The sequence below is a fragment of the Garra rufa genome, chromosome 11 (assembly GCF_049309525.1).
Source record: "Garra rufa chromosome 11, GarRuf1.0, whole genome shotgun sequence".
NCBI lineage: Eukaryota > Metazoa > Chordata > Actinopteri > Cypriniformes > Cyprinidae > Garra > Garra rufa.
The window spans coordinates 47,202,854-47,218,363 of record NC_133371.1 but is presented as its reverse complement, the minus strand read 5'-3'; the positions used below and the strand labels follow the sequence as shown (position 1 = coordinate 47,218,363).

At 28.3% G+C, this 15,510-nt stretch overlaps 1 protein-coding gene across 1 annotated transcript; it reads right to left on the bottom strand.

Annotated features, from left to right (window-relative positions):
- Nucleotides 1–4,178: 4,178 nt before the first annotated feature.
- On the bottom strand, nucleotides 4,179–13,751 carry LOC141345923 (trans-1,2-dihydrobenzene-1,2-diol dehydrogenase-like). The gene is made up of 7 exons (XM_073850846.1): nucleotides 13,627–13,751; nucleotides 13,069–13,180; nucleotides 11,062–11,225; nucleotides 9,650–9,902; nucleotides 7,877–8,001; nucleotides 6,417–6,567; nucleotides 4,179–4,288 (listed from the first exon to the last, which is right to left on the bottom strand). Exons 1-7 carry the CDS (start codon nucleotides 13,714–13,716, stop codon nucleotides 4,179–4,181), a joined length of 1,005 nt encoding a protein of 334 aa, XP_073706947.1. The 5' UTR covers nucleotides 13,717–13,751.
- Nucleotides 13,752–15,510: the final 1,759 nt, after the last annotated feature.

Genomic DNA, 15,510 nt, shown 5'->3' with positions numbered 1-15,510 from the left:
GTCTGTTTTCACATGAAATGGAAGCATGTTTAATTTTTTTAACTATCATCTTATACAATACTGTGTTTAGTTGTTGTTTTTTTTACATTTTATTTATTAAATTAGTATTTATTATAAAAAATAATTTGTAACAAAATAATTATTTTAAGGTATTCAGATATTAAAAATGTTAACATTTTTACAAAATTATTTTTAAAAAGTGATCTTAAAAATACATTTTGCAAACTGATGTTCAGCGATACTATTGTTCAGATAGCAATAAGTAAAAAAGTTAAAAAAAAATCACAATCACATCATAGTATACTTCTATAAATACCAAAAGTATAGAATATCTGGACTTTTTTCAAAAGCTAAAAAATAAAAATGTGTTTTTAATGACTTGAAGACATCAAACAAGTCTGTTCTCACATGAAATGAAAGCTTATTTCAAAATTATTTTTTTCTTTAAAAAAAATGTAATTTTATACAATACTGTATTTTTTTGGTTGTTTTTATATATTTTATTAAATTACTATTTGTTATAAAAAATAATTTGTTACAAAAATATATATTTTAAGGTATTCAAATATTAAAAATGTTAAAAAATTTACAAAATGAATTTAAAAAGTGATCTTACAAATACATTTTGTAAATGATGTTCAGCAGTACTATTGTTCAGACAGCACTAAAAAGTGAAAAAAAAAAAATAATAATAATAATAATAATCACATTCAATCACATCATAGTATACCCTTCTATAAATACCAAAAGTGTAAAATATCTGGACTTTATTCAAAAGCTAAAAAATTAAAATTTGTTTTTAAAGACTTGAAAACATCAAACATGAAATGGAAGCATATTTCAAAATATTTTTTTTCTCATTCCACAACTATCATCTTATAAAATACAGGGTTTTTTTGTTTGTTTTTTTTACATTTGATTTATTAAATTACTATTTGCTACAAAAAATATTTGTTTTAAGGTATTCAGATATAATTTTTTTTTAAAGTTATCTTAAAAATACATTTTGTAAATGATGTTTATTGTTTAGCAACACTATTGCTCAGATAGCACTAATGCTGTAAGTAAAAAAAGTAAAAAAATAAAAAATCACATCATAGTATACTTTTCTATAAATACCAAAAGTGTAAAATATCTGGACTTTATTCAAAAGCTAAAAAATAAAAAATTGTTTTTAAAGACTTGAAAACATCAAACATGAAATGGAAGCATATTTCAAAAAAAAAAAAAAAAAAATTCTCATTCCACAACTATCATCTTATAAAATACTGTTTTTTTTTTTGTTTTGTTTTTTTGTTTTTACATTTGATTTATTAAATTACTATTTGCTACAAAAAATATTTGTTTTGAGGTATTCAGATATTAAAATTTTTTAAAAAGTGATCTTAAAAATACGTTTTGTAAACTGATGTTCAGCAAAACTTTTGTTCAGGTATCACTGAGAAATGCATACATCACACGATGAGGCATGAAATCAAACTTGACATTATTTGCATTCATGCATTTGTTGATTAGAGCTTCAGGCCTAAAGCTGACAGTCTAATCTCTTACAATACAAGTGCAATTTGTCAACAAGTGGGTTTTATATCACAGATGAGGTCGAATACTCTCTGGATAAAGTACTGGCAGTGCTTTCCTCATGAATACTGCCTTTGTGTTCCTGCTCGAGGTCACTTACATAACAGCATCTACAGAACAAACCAGCTTTATCAGATGAGAAACTGAGCCAGAGCTGATAAGTTCATTAATGCAGGCGTATCAGTATCAGCTGTTCAAAAAGGATCATATAAAAGGAACACAAATATTCTTTCAATTGTATTAGTCACCACAAAAAAAAAAAAAATAATAATAATAATTATAATAATATTAATACATACACACTGCTGCTCAAAAGTTTGAGAACAATAAGATTTTGAATGCTTTTTGAACAAGACTTTTATGATCATGAGGGCTGTTTATTTGATTAAAAATACAGAAAAAAATCTGTAATATTTCAAAAATGTTAAAGCAATTTTAAATAGTGTTTTTCCATTTTAATATATTTTAAACACAAAGCTGTATCCTTCAGAAATATTATAATATGCTGATTTTTTTTTTTTTTTTTTTTTTTTGGAACCTGTATTTTTTCAGGATTCTTTGAATAAAATGTTAAGAAAAAAACAGCATTTATTTAAAAAAGAAAACTTTTGAACACCTTCAAAGTTTTGGACATTTTTTCTTTCTCTCTTTGAAAGAAATCAATACATTTATTCAGCAAGGATGTGTTAAATCAATAAAAAAGTGGCAGTAAAGACCTACAGTATATTGTTAGATTTTAAATAAATGCTCTTTTTAACTTTTTATTCATCAAAGAATCCGGAAAAAAGTATCACAGGTTCCAAAGAAATATTAAGCAGCACAACTGTTTCCAACATTGATAATAAAAGTAATAAGTCAGTATATTAGAATGATTTCTGAAGGATCCTGTGACACTGAAGACTATAGAGTAGACAAAAATAAATTATATTTTAACGTATATTCAAATTAAAAACTTTTGAATTGCACTAATATTTCATAGTATTACTTTTTTCTGTGCTTTTGATCAAATAATGGAACTTTGATGAGCAAAAGAGACTTAAAAAAACATTAAAATTTGATTACTTTAAAATTTTAATTGCTTTGATTGCGTTTATTATTTTGATAAGTGCATTAAAGCTGATACACATTTGACCCTGGACCACAAAATTACATTGATAATTGCAAACATTTTTTGTATTACAGGTTTTCTAAAATGTTAGGTTGAAATATGCAAATGGGGCATTATTTAATGAAATATGCACTTATTTGCAAACATTTCTAGACACTAGAAAATCTAAATTCTTGTTAAATTTTTTTTGACATATTCGAGTCAAATGTTTTTAAAGAGTATCTCATTTCGTCACTCCATAATTTAGAAAAAACTTAGAACAGACAGGAAACACTATTTATTTATTTATTACCATTTTGGGGGACTAAAATGTATAAAATCAAGCAAATCATATCTGAACAAATCCCTCTGTAAAAACCTTCAGGATATAGACAGGAATAAAAAATGTAAAGTTTGGTGTGTGTAAGCGCTACTGAAGTGGAGATTTATGGCTTCATAGGAGAAAAAAATTCTGTTAATTGAAATCTATTGACACAAATAGATATAGTGCTATAAAAGAAACACTTAACAGTGTCTTTTGAGTGTTTTCTTTCCACTCGTCTGGAAAAAAACTTTATGAAACACCAAAAAGCCCAAAATCTCAAATTTGATAGGTGCATTAAAAAACTGTTTTTTTTTTTTTTTTGTCAGCAGTATCTTCCCGTAATTAAAAAGAAAATAAAAAAAGATTATTGTGACTTATCTCACAATTCTGACTTAATTCTTCTTAATGTTAAAAAAAAAGATATGATATTGTTTATTTCTCAGAATTGTAAGATATAAACTTACAATTCTGAGAAATAAAGTCAGAATTGTGAGATATAAAAATCACTTTTTTTTCTCCTCAGAACTGTACTTTCTAACTCACAATTGCAAGATATATATCTCACAAATTTGAGAAAAAGTGAGGTACAAAAAGTCAGAATTGCAAGTTTATAAGCAACAGAAAAGAAACGTTGAAATGAAAAACCAAAAAGCCCAAAATCTCAAACTTGACAGGTGCATGAAAAAAGTTTTTTGCCTGCAGTGTCTCCCCTTAATTAAAAAGAAAAGATAAGAAAAAAGGTTATTGTGACTTAACTCACAATTCTGACTTAATTCTTCTTAATATTGCATGATACAAACTCGCAATTCTGACTTTTTATGTATATTCCATAAACTTACAATTGCGAGATTTAAACTTGAAAAAGAAACACCTAACTGTGTCTTTTGAGTGTTTTCTTTCCACCAGTCTGAAAAAACACTTGATGAAATACAAAAAAAGCTCAAAATCTCAAACTTGACAGGTGCATGAAAAAACTGTTTTTGCTTAAGCAGCAGGTGGATTATTATGAAGAAATGGGACTGAATGATCAAATACCATATGCAGAAGTGTTTAGTGAAAACAGAAAGACACTGACGATGTCAACAGAATAAAACACTGACTTTATTTTGTGTTAATCAATATAATATGAGCACCAGAAACCTTTACTGACTAAAGGTGATGATATGAGCAGCGATGGCAGCTGAAAGCTCATTGGCTGTCCTGGCTGTAGACCACGCCCACCTGCCGTCGGGCTTCATCCATGATCTCAGCCAGCAGAGTGGAGTCTGCGTGAGACATGCGTGAGCTCTCCTTCAGACCTGCACCACAGAAACCACCAGAGACCGGATCACAGGAAGGTCATGCTGATCATCTCACAAAAGTGCCATCTTGTGGTTAATGCTTAAATAACACACACATGCACCAAAAACGGCCTAATATACACGTTTGGGATCAGTAAGATTTGCAATGTTTTTTTTAGGATGGTTCTTCTGCTCATCAAGGCCGCATTTATTTGATCAAAAATACAGAAAAAAACTGTAATATTGCAAAATGTTATTACTATTCAAAATAATGTTTTTTATTTTAATAAACTTTAAATTATAATTTATTTCTGTGATGCAAAGCTGAATTTTCATCAGCTGTTACTTCAGGCTTCAGTGTCACATGATCCTTCAGAAATCATTCTAATATACTGATTTATTACTTTTATTATCAGTGTTGGAAACAGTTGCGCTACCAAATATTTTTTTGGAATTCTTTGCTAAATAAAAAGTGAAAAAGAACAGCATTTATTCCAAATATAAATTACATTATAACTCTTTGCTATCACTTTTATCACATCTTTGGTGAATTTAAGCAATAATTACTTTCAAAAAGAAAAGAAAAAATAATAATTTTCTAACCCCAAACTTTTAAACAGTAGTGTATATTGTTAAATTTAGATTTATAAATAAAGATTTATACTTTAAATAAATGCTGTTTTTTTTACTTTGTATTCAAAAAGGAATCCTGAAAAAAGAAATAGAAACTGAAAATATTAAAACTGAATATTAGAATGATTTCTGAAGGATCATGTGACACTGAAGACTGGAGTAATGATGCTGAAAATTCAGCTTTGCATCACAGAAATAAATTACATTTTTAATGTATATTTAAACAGAAGAAGGTTATTTTCCATCATAATACTATTTCGTAATATTACATTTTTTTCTGTATTTTTGATCTAATAAACACAGCCTTGATGAGCAGAAAAAGTGTATTTAAAATACATTCAAAACCTTACTGATCACAAACTTTTGAGCAGCAGTGTATATGAAACTTGTTTAGCCATGGGATGAAAAAATTGATTGAAAATTATTATAGATAAAATTATAAGAGATGAGGGCAAAATTGCACAATTCTGAAAATATAAAAGTAATATATAAACTTGCAATTGAGAACAAATCAGAATTTTAAGAAAAAAAAATCATTTTTTATTTTTTATTTCATGGCAAAACAAAAACAGAATTACAAGATGCAAACTTCAGAATTGTGAGATAAAAATGGGAAAAAAATAATTGCATGAAAAAAGTTTATGTTGTGCAATTCTTGACAAAAAAAAAAAAAAAGACAATGGTGAGTTTAAAAAATATCACTAAAAATGATTTTCAAATGATAAATGTCTTAAGCAGCACTAGCCAAACATAGGGGTATGGGTCAAAATGTTCTTTTATGTCAAAAATCATTATGATATGAAGTAAAGATCATGTTCCATGAAGACATTTAGTACATTTCCTTCCATAAATATATTAAAACATCATTTTTGATTAGTAATATGCATTGCTAAGAACTTCATTTGGACAACTTTAAAGGCGATTTTCTCAATATTTAGTTTTTTTGCAGATTTTTCAAATAGTTGTACTGTATCTCAGCCAAATATTGTCCTATTCTAGCAAACCATACATCAATAAAAAGCTTACTTATAAGAAAATGACCCTTATGACTGGTTTTGTGGTCCAGGGTCAAATTTGTGTATCAGCTTTAATGTACTTTAATGCAATTGTCAATCAATAAAAAAGTTTTAGTTTTAATGATAAAAAATATATAAAAAAATAAGAAGGATTGGGCATAAAATAATGTCACGCATGTAAAACATTTGCTGAGAATGAATCAAATAGTTGATTCTGAATTTGAGATTCAGACAGGAATCATGCGTCTGTGGTGTTTTTCTTCTGATTAAAGGATAATTCAAGTTGATTTCAGCTTAAAAATAACAGTTAAAAGCAAAAATGCTACAAAATGCATCAAATTTGATGAAAAAGTGTGATGTGGTCCAGCAAAAAAGACACTATTTTTGAAATCAGCAGACTAAAATTAGTAAGAAATAAGCATAAGGTGCTCATTGGTCCTGATAACAATGTGTTTTTCAGAATGTAATGATGAAATGATGATTGTATAGTTCTGTACCGTTAAGCAGGCAGCGTCGGACCTCCTCAGCCTCGTAACTCATGCCGGTGCTGTTGATGAAGTTGAGCGGGAGAGCCGGTTCCGGCACCGGATAATGGCTTTCCACACCGTTCACCATCAGAGACGTCGGGCACCACATATGAGCCGGAACCTGATCAACAAAGACAACCCCAAACCTTTATGAGTGACCTTTAAAACAAGGTTAAAACTCCTGTAGTTTGACTGATAACCCTTTCAAGTGTGGTATTAGTATACTTCTTTTAAACTTAAAAATAGGAAAGTATTATTTCAGTCTCCTTTTTGCAAAGTTTTCAGAAATGTGCTTCTCAGAAATATGCTTAAATAGACATTTAAGTGTACTTGACGTTTACTTAAGCTGTTCTTGTGCTCTGAGAATCTGTGTCTTCATTGCTACACAACTAGGGTCGCTATTGCACATCTTCTGTACAGAATTTCCAAAAAAAGATGCTTCCACATGTAATCGAACACAATCGTCAGACATAAAACAGCATCACATTATTAAATAAAATGTTTTTAACATTAAATACATTTGCTTATTAGAATTAATGTATTAAAAAAGTCTTATTAGTCGTTGTATTAAATTATTTTGTTACTTTCTTCCATCACTTCCTTGTCAAATGAATTTCATTTTTTTTTAATAATTCTTAAAATGCTTTAAATGCTGTAATTCTGACCTGTGAAGCACATTGAGACGCATTTTATGTATAAAAGTGGCTATATAAAAAGCAAGTTTAAAGTTGCTATAGGCTTTTTTGAAGTTCATTTTTAGAATTGATATTGAAATTTTTTACATATTAAATGAACATATTAAATAAAAATACTAACATCAAATATATTAGTCTCTTTAATCATTGCAAAACAAAATCCTTAATTTTCTTGTCAAATTATTCTTTTTAAAACATTGTTTTAATTCTTTATTTGCTTTATTCATTTTTTTCTTATTCTATTTATTTTCGTTATTTTTAACCACTTTAAATCTCGTTATTCTGACCAGGGAAACACATTGAGACAAATTTTAATTGTGAAAATTATGTGACAGATATACAAATGAAAAGATATATAACTAGTTTTAATAAAAAGTGATGTGTCCTGCAGGCCTGGATCAGATACAAGGCAGTAATGTTGAATAAAAGCATCTGCCAGAAAAATGGATGCAAATGTAAATAATCTGAATAATCATTGTGAGTTGTTTGGGTGAATGTAATTGAGTTTGAGCAGTATGGCAATCATTTAACTTTAAAAGCTGTATTAGTCAGCAGTTCCAGTAATATATCACCAAATGTTTACATTGCATGGGTTGAGAATTCAAACAGAGGAGTGGAGTTGTATGTAAGCTGGAATGGAAAGTATCTTCTGCACAGCTTTTAGTGCTTTAACCCTGTTTAACAAACACATCAGAGGCAGACGCAGACGAAACACGTGATTTAGATTCAACAGACCTTAATGGTGCCTTTCGTTCCTGCGATTAAGGCTTCGTTTGGAAGTTGAGCGGTGATTGTGCAGGTACAGACGGCCAATCGGTGTCCAGAGAACTTCAGCGTGACGATCATCGCTTCATCTACACCTGTCAATATTACATTGAAACAAACCTCTGTCACTGACAAATAAAGACGATTTAAAAATGTAAAAATATTAAAATGAATGGATTTTAAGTCTCTTTAGTACCACAAATCTAAGATTACGAGATTGAAGTCATAATATTCAGAGAACAAAGTCAAAATGTAACAACAATAAAGTTGAAATATTATGAGAATAAAGTCAAAATTTAACAGGAATAAAGTTGAAATATTATGGGAATAAAGTAAAAATGAAACGAGAATAAAGTTTAAATATTATGAGAATAAACCTGAAATACTATGAGAATAAAGTCGAAATTTTTGAGAATAAAGTCTAAATATTTTGAGAATAAAGCTGAAATATTACGAGAATAAAGTCAAAATGTTTTCAAGAATAAAGACAAAATATTAAGAGAATAAAGCTGAAATACTACGAGAATAAAGTAAAAAAAAATTGAGAATAAAGTCTAAATGTTTTGAGAATAAAGTCGAAATATTATGAGAATAAAGTCGAAATTTTTGAGAATAAAGTCGAAATTTTTGAGAATAAAGCTGAAATAGTACGAAAATAAAGTCAAAATGTTTTCAAGAATAAAGACAAAATATTAAGAGAATAAAGTCTAAATGTTTTGAGAATAAAGTAAAAATATTATGAGAATAAAGTCGAAATGTTTTGAGAATAAAGTCAAAATATTATGAGAATAAAGTCGAAATGTTTTGAGAATAAAGTCAAAATATTATGAGAATAAAGTCAAAATATTATGAGAATAAAGTCAAAATGTTTTCAAGAATAAAGTCGAAATCTTCTGAGAATAAAGTCAAAATGTTTTGAGAATAAAGTCAAAATATTATGTGAATAAAGCTGAAATATTATGAGAATAAAGTAAAAATGTTTTCAAGAATAAAGACAAAATATTAAGAGAATAAAGCTGAAATATTATGAGAATAAAGTAAAAATGTTTTCAAGAATAAAGCAAAATATTAAGAGAATAAAGCTGAAATACTATGAGAATAAAGTCAAATTTTTTTTGAGAATTAAGTCGAAATGTTTTGAGAAAAAAGTCAAAATGTTTTGAGAATAAAGCTGAAATATTAAGAGAATAAAGCTGAAATACTATGAGTATAAAATCTAAATTTTTTTGAGAATAAAGTCTAAATATTTTGAGAATAAAGTCGAAGTATTTTGAGAATAAAGCTGAAATATTACGAGAATAAAGTCGAAATTTTTTTGAGAATAAAGTCTAAATATTTTGAGAATAAAGTCGATGTATTTTGAGAATAAAGCTGAAATATTCCGAGAATAAAGTCTAAATTTTTTTGAGAATAAAGTCTAAATATTTTGAGAATAAAGTCGAAGTATTTTGAGAATAAAGCTGAAATATTACGAGAATAAAGTCGAAATGTTTTGAGAATAAAGTCGAAATATTACAACAAAGTCTAATTTTTAACGTGGCACTAAAATGCCATCGTCCCTTTAGTCAGTGTGTATTCATTTTTTAATTATTATATTTCTTTTTTTTTAATTTTGAAATGATTTTTAATGCCTTAAAGCGCACTGAGCTGCATTTTGTGTATAAAAGTATAAAAGTTGTGTACAAACAGTCTGTGCTTAATATCTGTGATGTTCTGTTGTCTGTATGTGTGTTGGTTGAGTACCAGTGTCCAGACAGACTCCGGTTGCTTGTATGCTCTCTGGTTTCTCTCCGTTGAACACCATGAGCACAAACTGAACGCAGTAGATGCCGATGTCGAGCAGCGCTCCTCCTCCCAGCTCCTTCTGTACGGCGCGCACCACATGCGTGAGAGGAACGCCGAAATCCGCACGCACCACCTTCACCTCGCCCACCTCGCCCCGGGACAGCAGCCGATTGATCTCCACCGAGACTGGGAAGAAACGTGTCCAGACGGCCTGCGGAGAAGGCCAAAGCTACTTTTTGCATTTTCATTTAGTTCACTGCAAAAAAAAAAACGTACCTTATTTATTATTTTTGTCTTGTTTCCAGTCAAAATATCAAAAAAATCTTAAATTAAGAAGCATTTAGTAGATAAGCATGAGATATTTAGTCTTGTTTCCAGGGGGGGGGGGGGGATTTTGCACTTAAATATAAGACTAAATATCTTATGTCCTTTTGCTTATCTAGTAAATACATCCTAATTTAGAATTCTTTTAAATATTTTGACTAAAAACAAGACAAATTAAGATAAGCCTTTTTTGTGGTGTTTTAACTTGTACTAAAATAACTGAAATAAAATTGAATAAAATGTACACAAATGCATTAAAAAAATATTAAATTATTTTTAAACCAGTTAAAATGTTATACATATGATTCAGAAGATCAGTAAGAATTTTTAATGATTTTGAAAGACATCCATTCAGCTCATCAGGGCTGTATTTATTTGATTTAAAAAAATGGTAAAAACAGTAAAATTGTGAAATATTATTACAATCTAAAATATATCTTTTCTTTGTGAATATCTGTTCAAATGTAATTTATTTCTGTGATCAAAGCTGAATTTTCAGCATCATTTCAGTCTTCAGAAATCATTCTAATGTGCTGATTTGCGGCATTGGTTTTATCAAATATACAGTAAAAATTAGAAATATTATTATAATTTCAAATAGCTGTTTTCTATGTGAATACCTGTTAAAATGTAATTTATTTCTTTAATCAAACTGAATTTTCAGCATCATTACTCCAGTCTTCAGTGTCACATGATCCTACAGAAATCATTCTAATATGCTGATTTGGTGTTTAAGAAACACTTCTGATTGTTATCAATGCTGAAAACGGTTGTGCTGCTTGTTTTTGTGTTTAAACTGTGGTACATTTTATTTTTCAGGATTCTTTGATGAACAGAAGGTTCAAAAGAATAGCATTTATTCAAAACAGAAATCTTTTGTAACATTATACACTCAGTGTGTTTCTTTTTCTCTCTTTTTTTGAAAGAAATGAATACTTTTATTCAGCAAGGTTATGTTATATTGATACAAAGTGATAGGAAAGACTTATTTCTATTTTGAAAAAAAGTCATGCAAGACTGTAATTTAAAGATGAGCGTCTGCTGACCTCCATGAGGAAGACGTCGTTCTTCTTGGCTGTGGCGATCAGTTGCTGGACCTCCTTCAGGTTCATGGCCAGTGGTTTCTCACACAGGATGTTCTTCTTAGCGTTCATGAAGAGATTGCCCACCGCCAGATGATGAGGGTGGATGGTGCCCACGTACACCACGTCTAAAACACATCCACAACAATCCCATCACAATCAGCCAACATCAGATTCCAGCATCAATCTACTGGATTTATTTATTTTACTCTTTATTTAATGATTTTCCTCATATTCTGCAAGTAATATTTTTGTAGTACAGTCACTCAGTGAAAAAGGAAAATTGCAACATTTTATCACAGAATGAACAGCAAGGTCAGAACTGCAAGATACAATTCTGAGATACAAAGTTGCAATTCCTCTTTACATCGTTGCATGTTAAATGTTGCTGTAGGATATGAAAATGAATTTAAATAAAAGAAAATATAAAGAAAAAACATATAAAACTCCTTAAACTACTGCTGATTCCATTTTGCATTAGTAACACATTATAAACAGTAAAAAAAGATATCTAGATATCTCAAATAAATCAAATAAATTAAATAAAACCTGTTGGAATTGATATGGCAGCTTACAAATATTTATTGTGATTTTTTTAAATTCACAATTCTGACTTTTATTTTCAAAATTGCAAGTTTAGATCTCAGATTCAATTTTTTTTTGCCATGAAATAAAAAATAAATTAAAAAGTAATTGAGAATTTTTTAATCTCACAATTTAAACTTTTTTTCCCCTCAGAATTCCAAGTTTACATCTACATCTCAGATTCAGTTTTTGTTTGTTTTATAATTTTTTTTTTGTCATGGAATAAATAATAATTAAAAAGGTAATTGTGATTTTTTTTCTCTCACAATTTTAACCTTTTTTCCAAGTTTACATCTCAGATTCAGGTTTTTTTTTGCTATGGAACAAAAAATAAATAAAAAAGGTATTTTTTTATTTTTATTTTTTAATCTCACAATCCTAACTTTTTTCTCAGAATTCCAAGTTTACATCTACATCTCAGATTCAGTTTTTGTTTGTTTTATTTGTTTGTTTGTTTTTTGTCATGGAATAAATAATAATTTAAAAAGGTAATTGTGATTTTTTTTATCTCTCAATTTTACCCTTTTTCCTCAGAATTCCAAGTTTACATCTCAGATTCAGTTTTTTTTGTCATGGAATAAAAAATAAATAAAAAAGGTAATTGTGATTTTATCTCACAATTCTAATTCCAAGTTTACATCTACATCTTAGATTTAGTTTTTTTTGTCATGGAATAAATAATAATTTAATAATTTAAAAAGATAATTGTGATTTTTTTTTTAACTCACAATTCTAACTTTTTTTGTCTCAGATTTCCAAGTTTACATCTACATCTCAGATTCAGTTTTGTTGTTGTTGTTGGGTTTTTATTTTTTTGTCATGGAATAAATAATAATTTAAAAAGGTAATTGTGATTTTTTTTTTATCTCACAGTTCTAACTTTTTTGTTTCAAATTTCCAAGTTTACATCTCAGATTTTTTTTTTTTTTTTTTTTTTTGCCATGGAATAAAAAAATAATTAAAAAAGGTAATTGTGATATTTTTTTTTTAAATCTCACAATTTTAGCCCTTTTTTTCAGAATTCCAAATTTACATCTCAGACTGAGGTTATTTATATATTTATTTATTTTGGCCATGGAATATAAAATAAAAAGGTAATGTGATTTTTTTTTTAAATCTCACAATTCTGACTTTTTTTTTTTTTTTAAGTTGGAAATGACAGATAAAGAGTTGCAGTTACTTTTTTATTCATTTCAATGGACTTCCACCTAGTTAATAAAACAGGTTCTTAATTTACTTTAGCGATTCTTTAAGAAATGATGATGAATTCTTATTATTATCTTGTCCCAATCATTGAGATTCTGTTGACTAGAGTTAACAGGAGAACAGATGGAGGGGGTTTAAATAATGCACACGTGATGATGTTGTTTTGTTTCAGTCTCTCACCGATCTCTGGATCTTTAGCCAGCTCTTCATAGCTGCCATACGCCCTCGGGATGCTGTGCTTCTGCGCAAACTCCAGCGCATGCTTCAGGTCACGTGCTGCCACAGCCACCACCTGTCATTTAGCCAGGAAATATCATTGTATCATTCTTTAAATATTAATAATACCAGATTTTAGTTTTAATACAAATGTATTTATTCTATAAGTAATAAAATGCTATTGTATATGTAACAGCGAGTTTTGTTTTCTTTCCGTAAGCACAGTGCAGTACCGATGTTGGCCAGATCACACTGGTGTCGCTGTTTCCCCGCTACACAGTAAAACTTCCTAATTCAACTGTGCGCTTTGTTTACATTCAGCAGATCATGTAAAAGTTATGAAATGCATGTTAAAGTGTCTTATGCATGAGATTGAGGTGTGTGTCTGCGATGTGTATCACCAGGATTAACTGTGTTATCGCGTTCATTCAGTGCACATGTGTGTTAATATCATAGTTTGACAGTAAAATGAAGTTTCCGGAGGTGTTGTAATGTCAGCAGGTGTGTGTTTCGGTTCTTTACCTGGTGGTTTTCTGCTGGAAGAGTCCTCAGTGCCACTGTAAAGTCATGACTGATTTTCCCAGCGCTGCAGATTCCCCATCTGATCTGCATGATGGCGTCTGTCTGTATGTTTGTGAGAGACTGGAAGAACCAGCAGATGGTGACAAACACTGGTCTACTGCATCTCTGCACAATATATTATGTACTGCCTGCATATTTTAGTTGGATGTCATGGTATTTGATTTTTGTCATGGTATAAAAATTTAATTGAAAAGGTAATTGTGATTTTTTTTTTTAATCTCACAATTTGAACATTTTTTCACCTCATAATTCCAAGTTTACATCTCAGATTCAGTTTTTTCTTATTATGAAATAAAAAATAAATACAAAGTAATTTTTGGTGATTTTTTCAAAGCTCATAATTCTAACATTTTTTTCTCAGAATTCCAAGTTTACATCTCAGATTCAGTTTTTTTTTTATAACGGAATAAAAAATAAATAAAGAAGGGAATTTTTGGTGATTTTTTTAATCTCACAATTCAAACTTTTTTTCTCAGAATTCCAAGTTTACATCTCAGATTCATTTTTTTTTTTTGTCATTGAATAAAATATAAATAAAAAAGGTAATTGTGATTTTTTTTTATTTATCTCACAATTCTTTCTATTCTTTTTTTTCTCAGAATTCCAAGTTTACATGTCAGATTTGTTTTTTGGCAAGGAACAATAAATAAATTAAAAAGGTAATTTTTTTTAATCTAATAATTCTAACTATTTTTCTCAGAATTCCAAGTTTACATCTCAGATTCAGTTTTTTTGTATAATGGAATAAAAAAATAAATAAAGAAGGGAAATTTTGGTGATTTTTTTTAATCTCACAATTCAACATTTTTTTTCTCAGAATTCCAAGTTTACATCTCAGATTCAGTTTTTTTTTTTGTCATTGAATAAAAAATAAATAAAAAAGGTAATTATGATTTTTTTATTTATCTCACAATTCTTTCTCTTCTTTTTTTTCCTCAGAATTCCAAGTTTACATGTCAGATTTGTTTTTTGGCAAGGAACAATAAATAAATTAAAAAGCTAATTATTTTTTTAATCTAATAGTTCTAACTATTTTTCTCAGAATTCCAAGTTTACATCTCAGATTCAGTTTTTTTTTTTTTTTTGTCATTGAATAAAAAATAAATAAAAAAGGTAATTGTGATTTTTTTTAATTATCTCACAATTCTTTCTCTTCTTCTTTTTCTCAGAATTCCAAGTTTACATGTCAGATTTGTTTTTTGGCCAGGAACAATAAATAAATTAAAAAGCTAATTATTATTTTTTTTAATCTAATAATTCTAACAATTTTTCTCAGAATTCTAAGTTTACATCTCAGATTCAGTTTTTTTTTTTTTTTTTTTTTTTTTTTTTTGTATAATGGAATAAAAAATAAATAAAGAAAGGAATTTTTGGTGATTTTTTTTTATCTCACAATTCAAACTTTTTTTTCTCAGAATTCCAAGTTTATATCCCAGATTCATTTTTTTTTATTTTTTGTCGTTGAATAAAAAAAAAATAAAAAAAGGTAATTGTGATTTTTTTATTTATCTCACAATTCTTTCTCTTCTTTTTTTCTCAGAATTCCAAGTTTACATGTCAGATTTGTTTTTTTGGCAAGGAACAATAAATAAATTAAAAAGCTAATTATTATTTTTTAAAATCTAATAATTCTAACTATTTTTCTCAACTTGTGCTACTTTTAATGCATTACCCCCAACGCTGATCATTAATCAGTCAGCATCACTCTTTTGACTATCATAGTGAATTGACAAACAGATTCCACTGTGTTTATGTCACTTTTATTGTGCACACACAACTTTTCATTACACAAATGTTCAAGCATGATTGTTTTCTTGTGTGGAG

Excerpts from the sequence above, each read along its gene's own strand:
- LOC141345923 (XM_073850846.1), bottom strand. The coding sequence starts at position 13,716 with ATGCAGATCAGATGGGGAATCTGCAGCGCTGGGAAAATCAGTCATGAC. Across the intron at positions 13,181-13,626 it reads TTCCAGCAGAAAACCACCAG|GTGGTGGCTGTGGCAGCACG; the intron begins GTAAAGAACCGA and ends GCTAAATGACAG. Across the intron at positions 9,903-11,061 it reads ACGACGTCTTCCTCATGGAG|GCCGTCTGGACACGTTTCTT; the intron begins GTCAGCAGACGC and ends CCTTCTCCGCAG.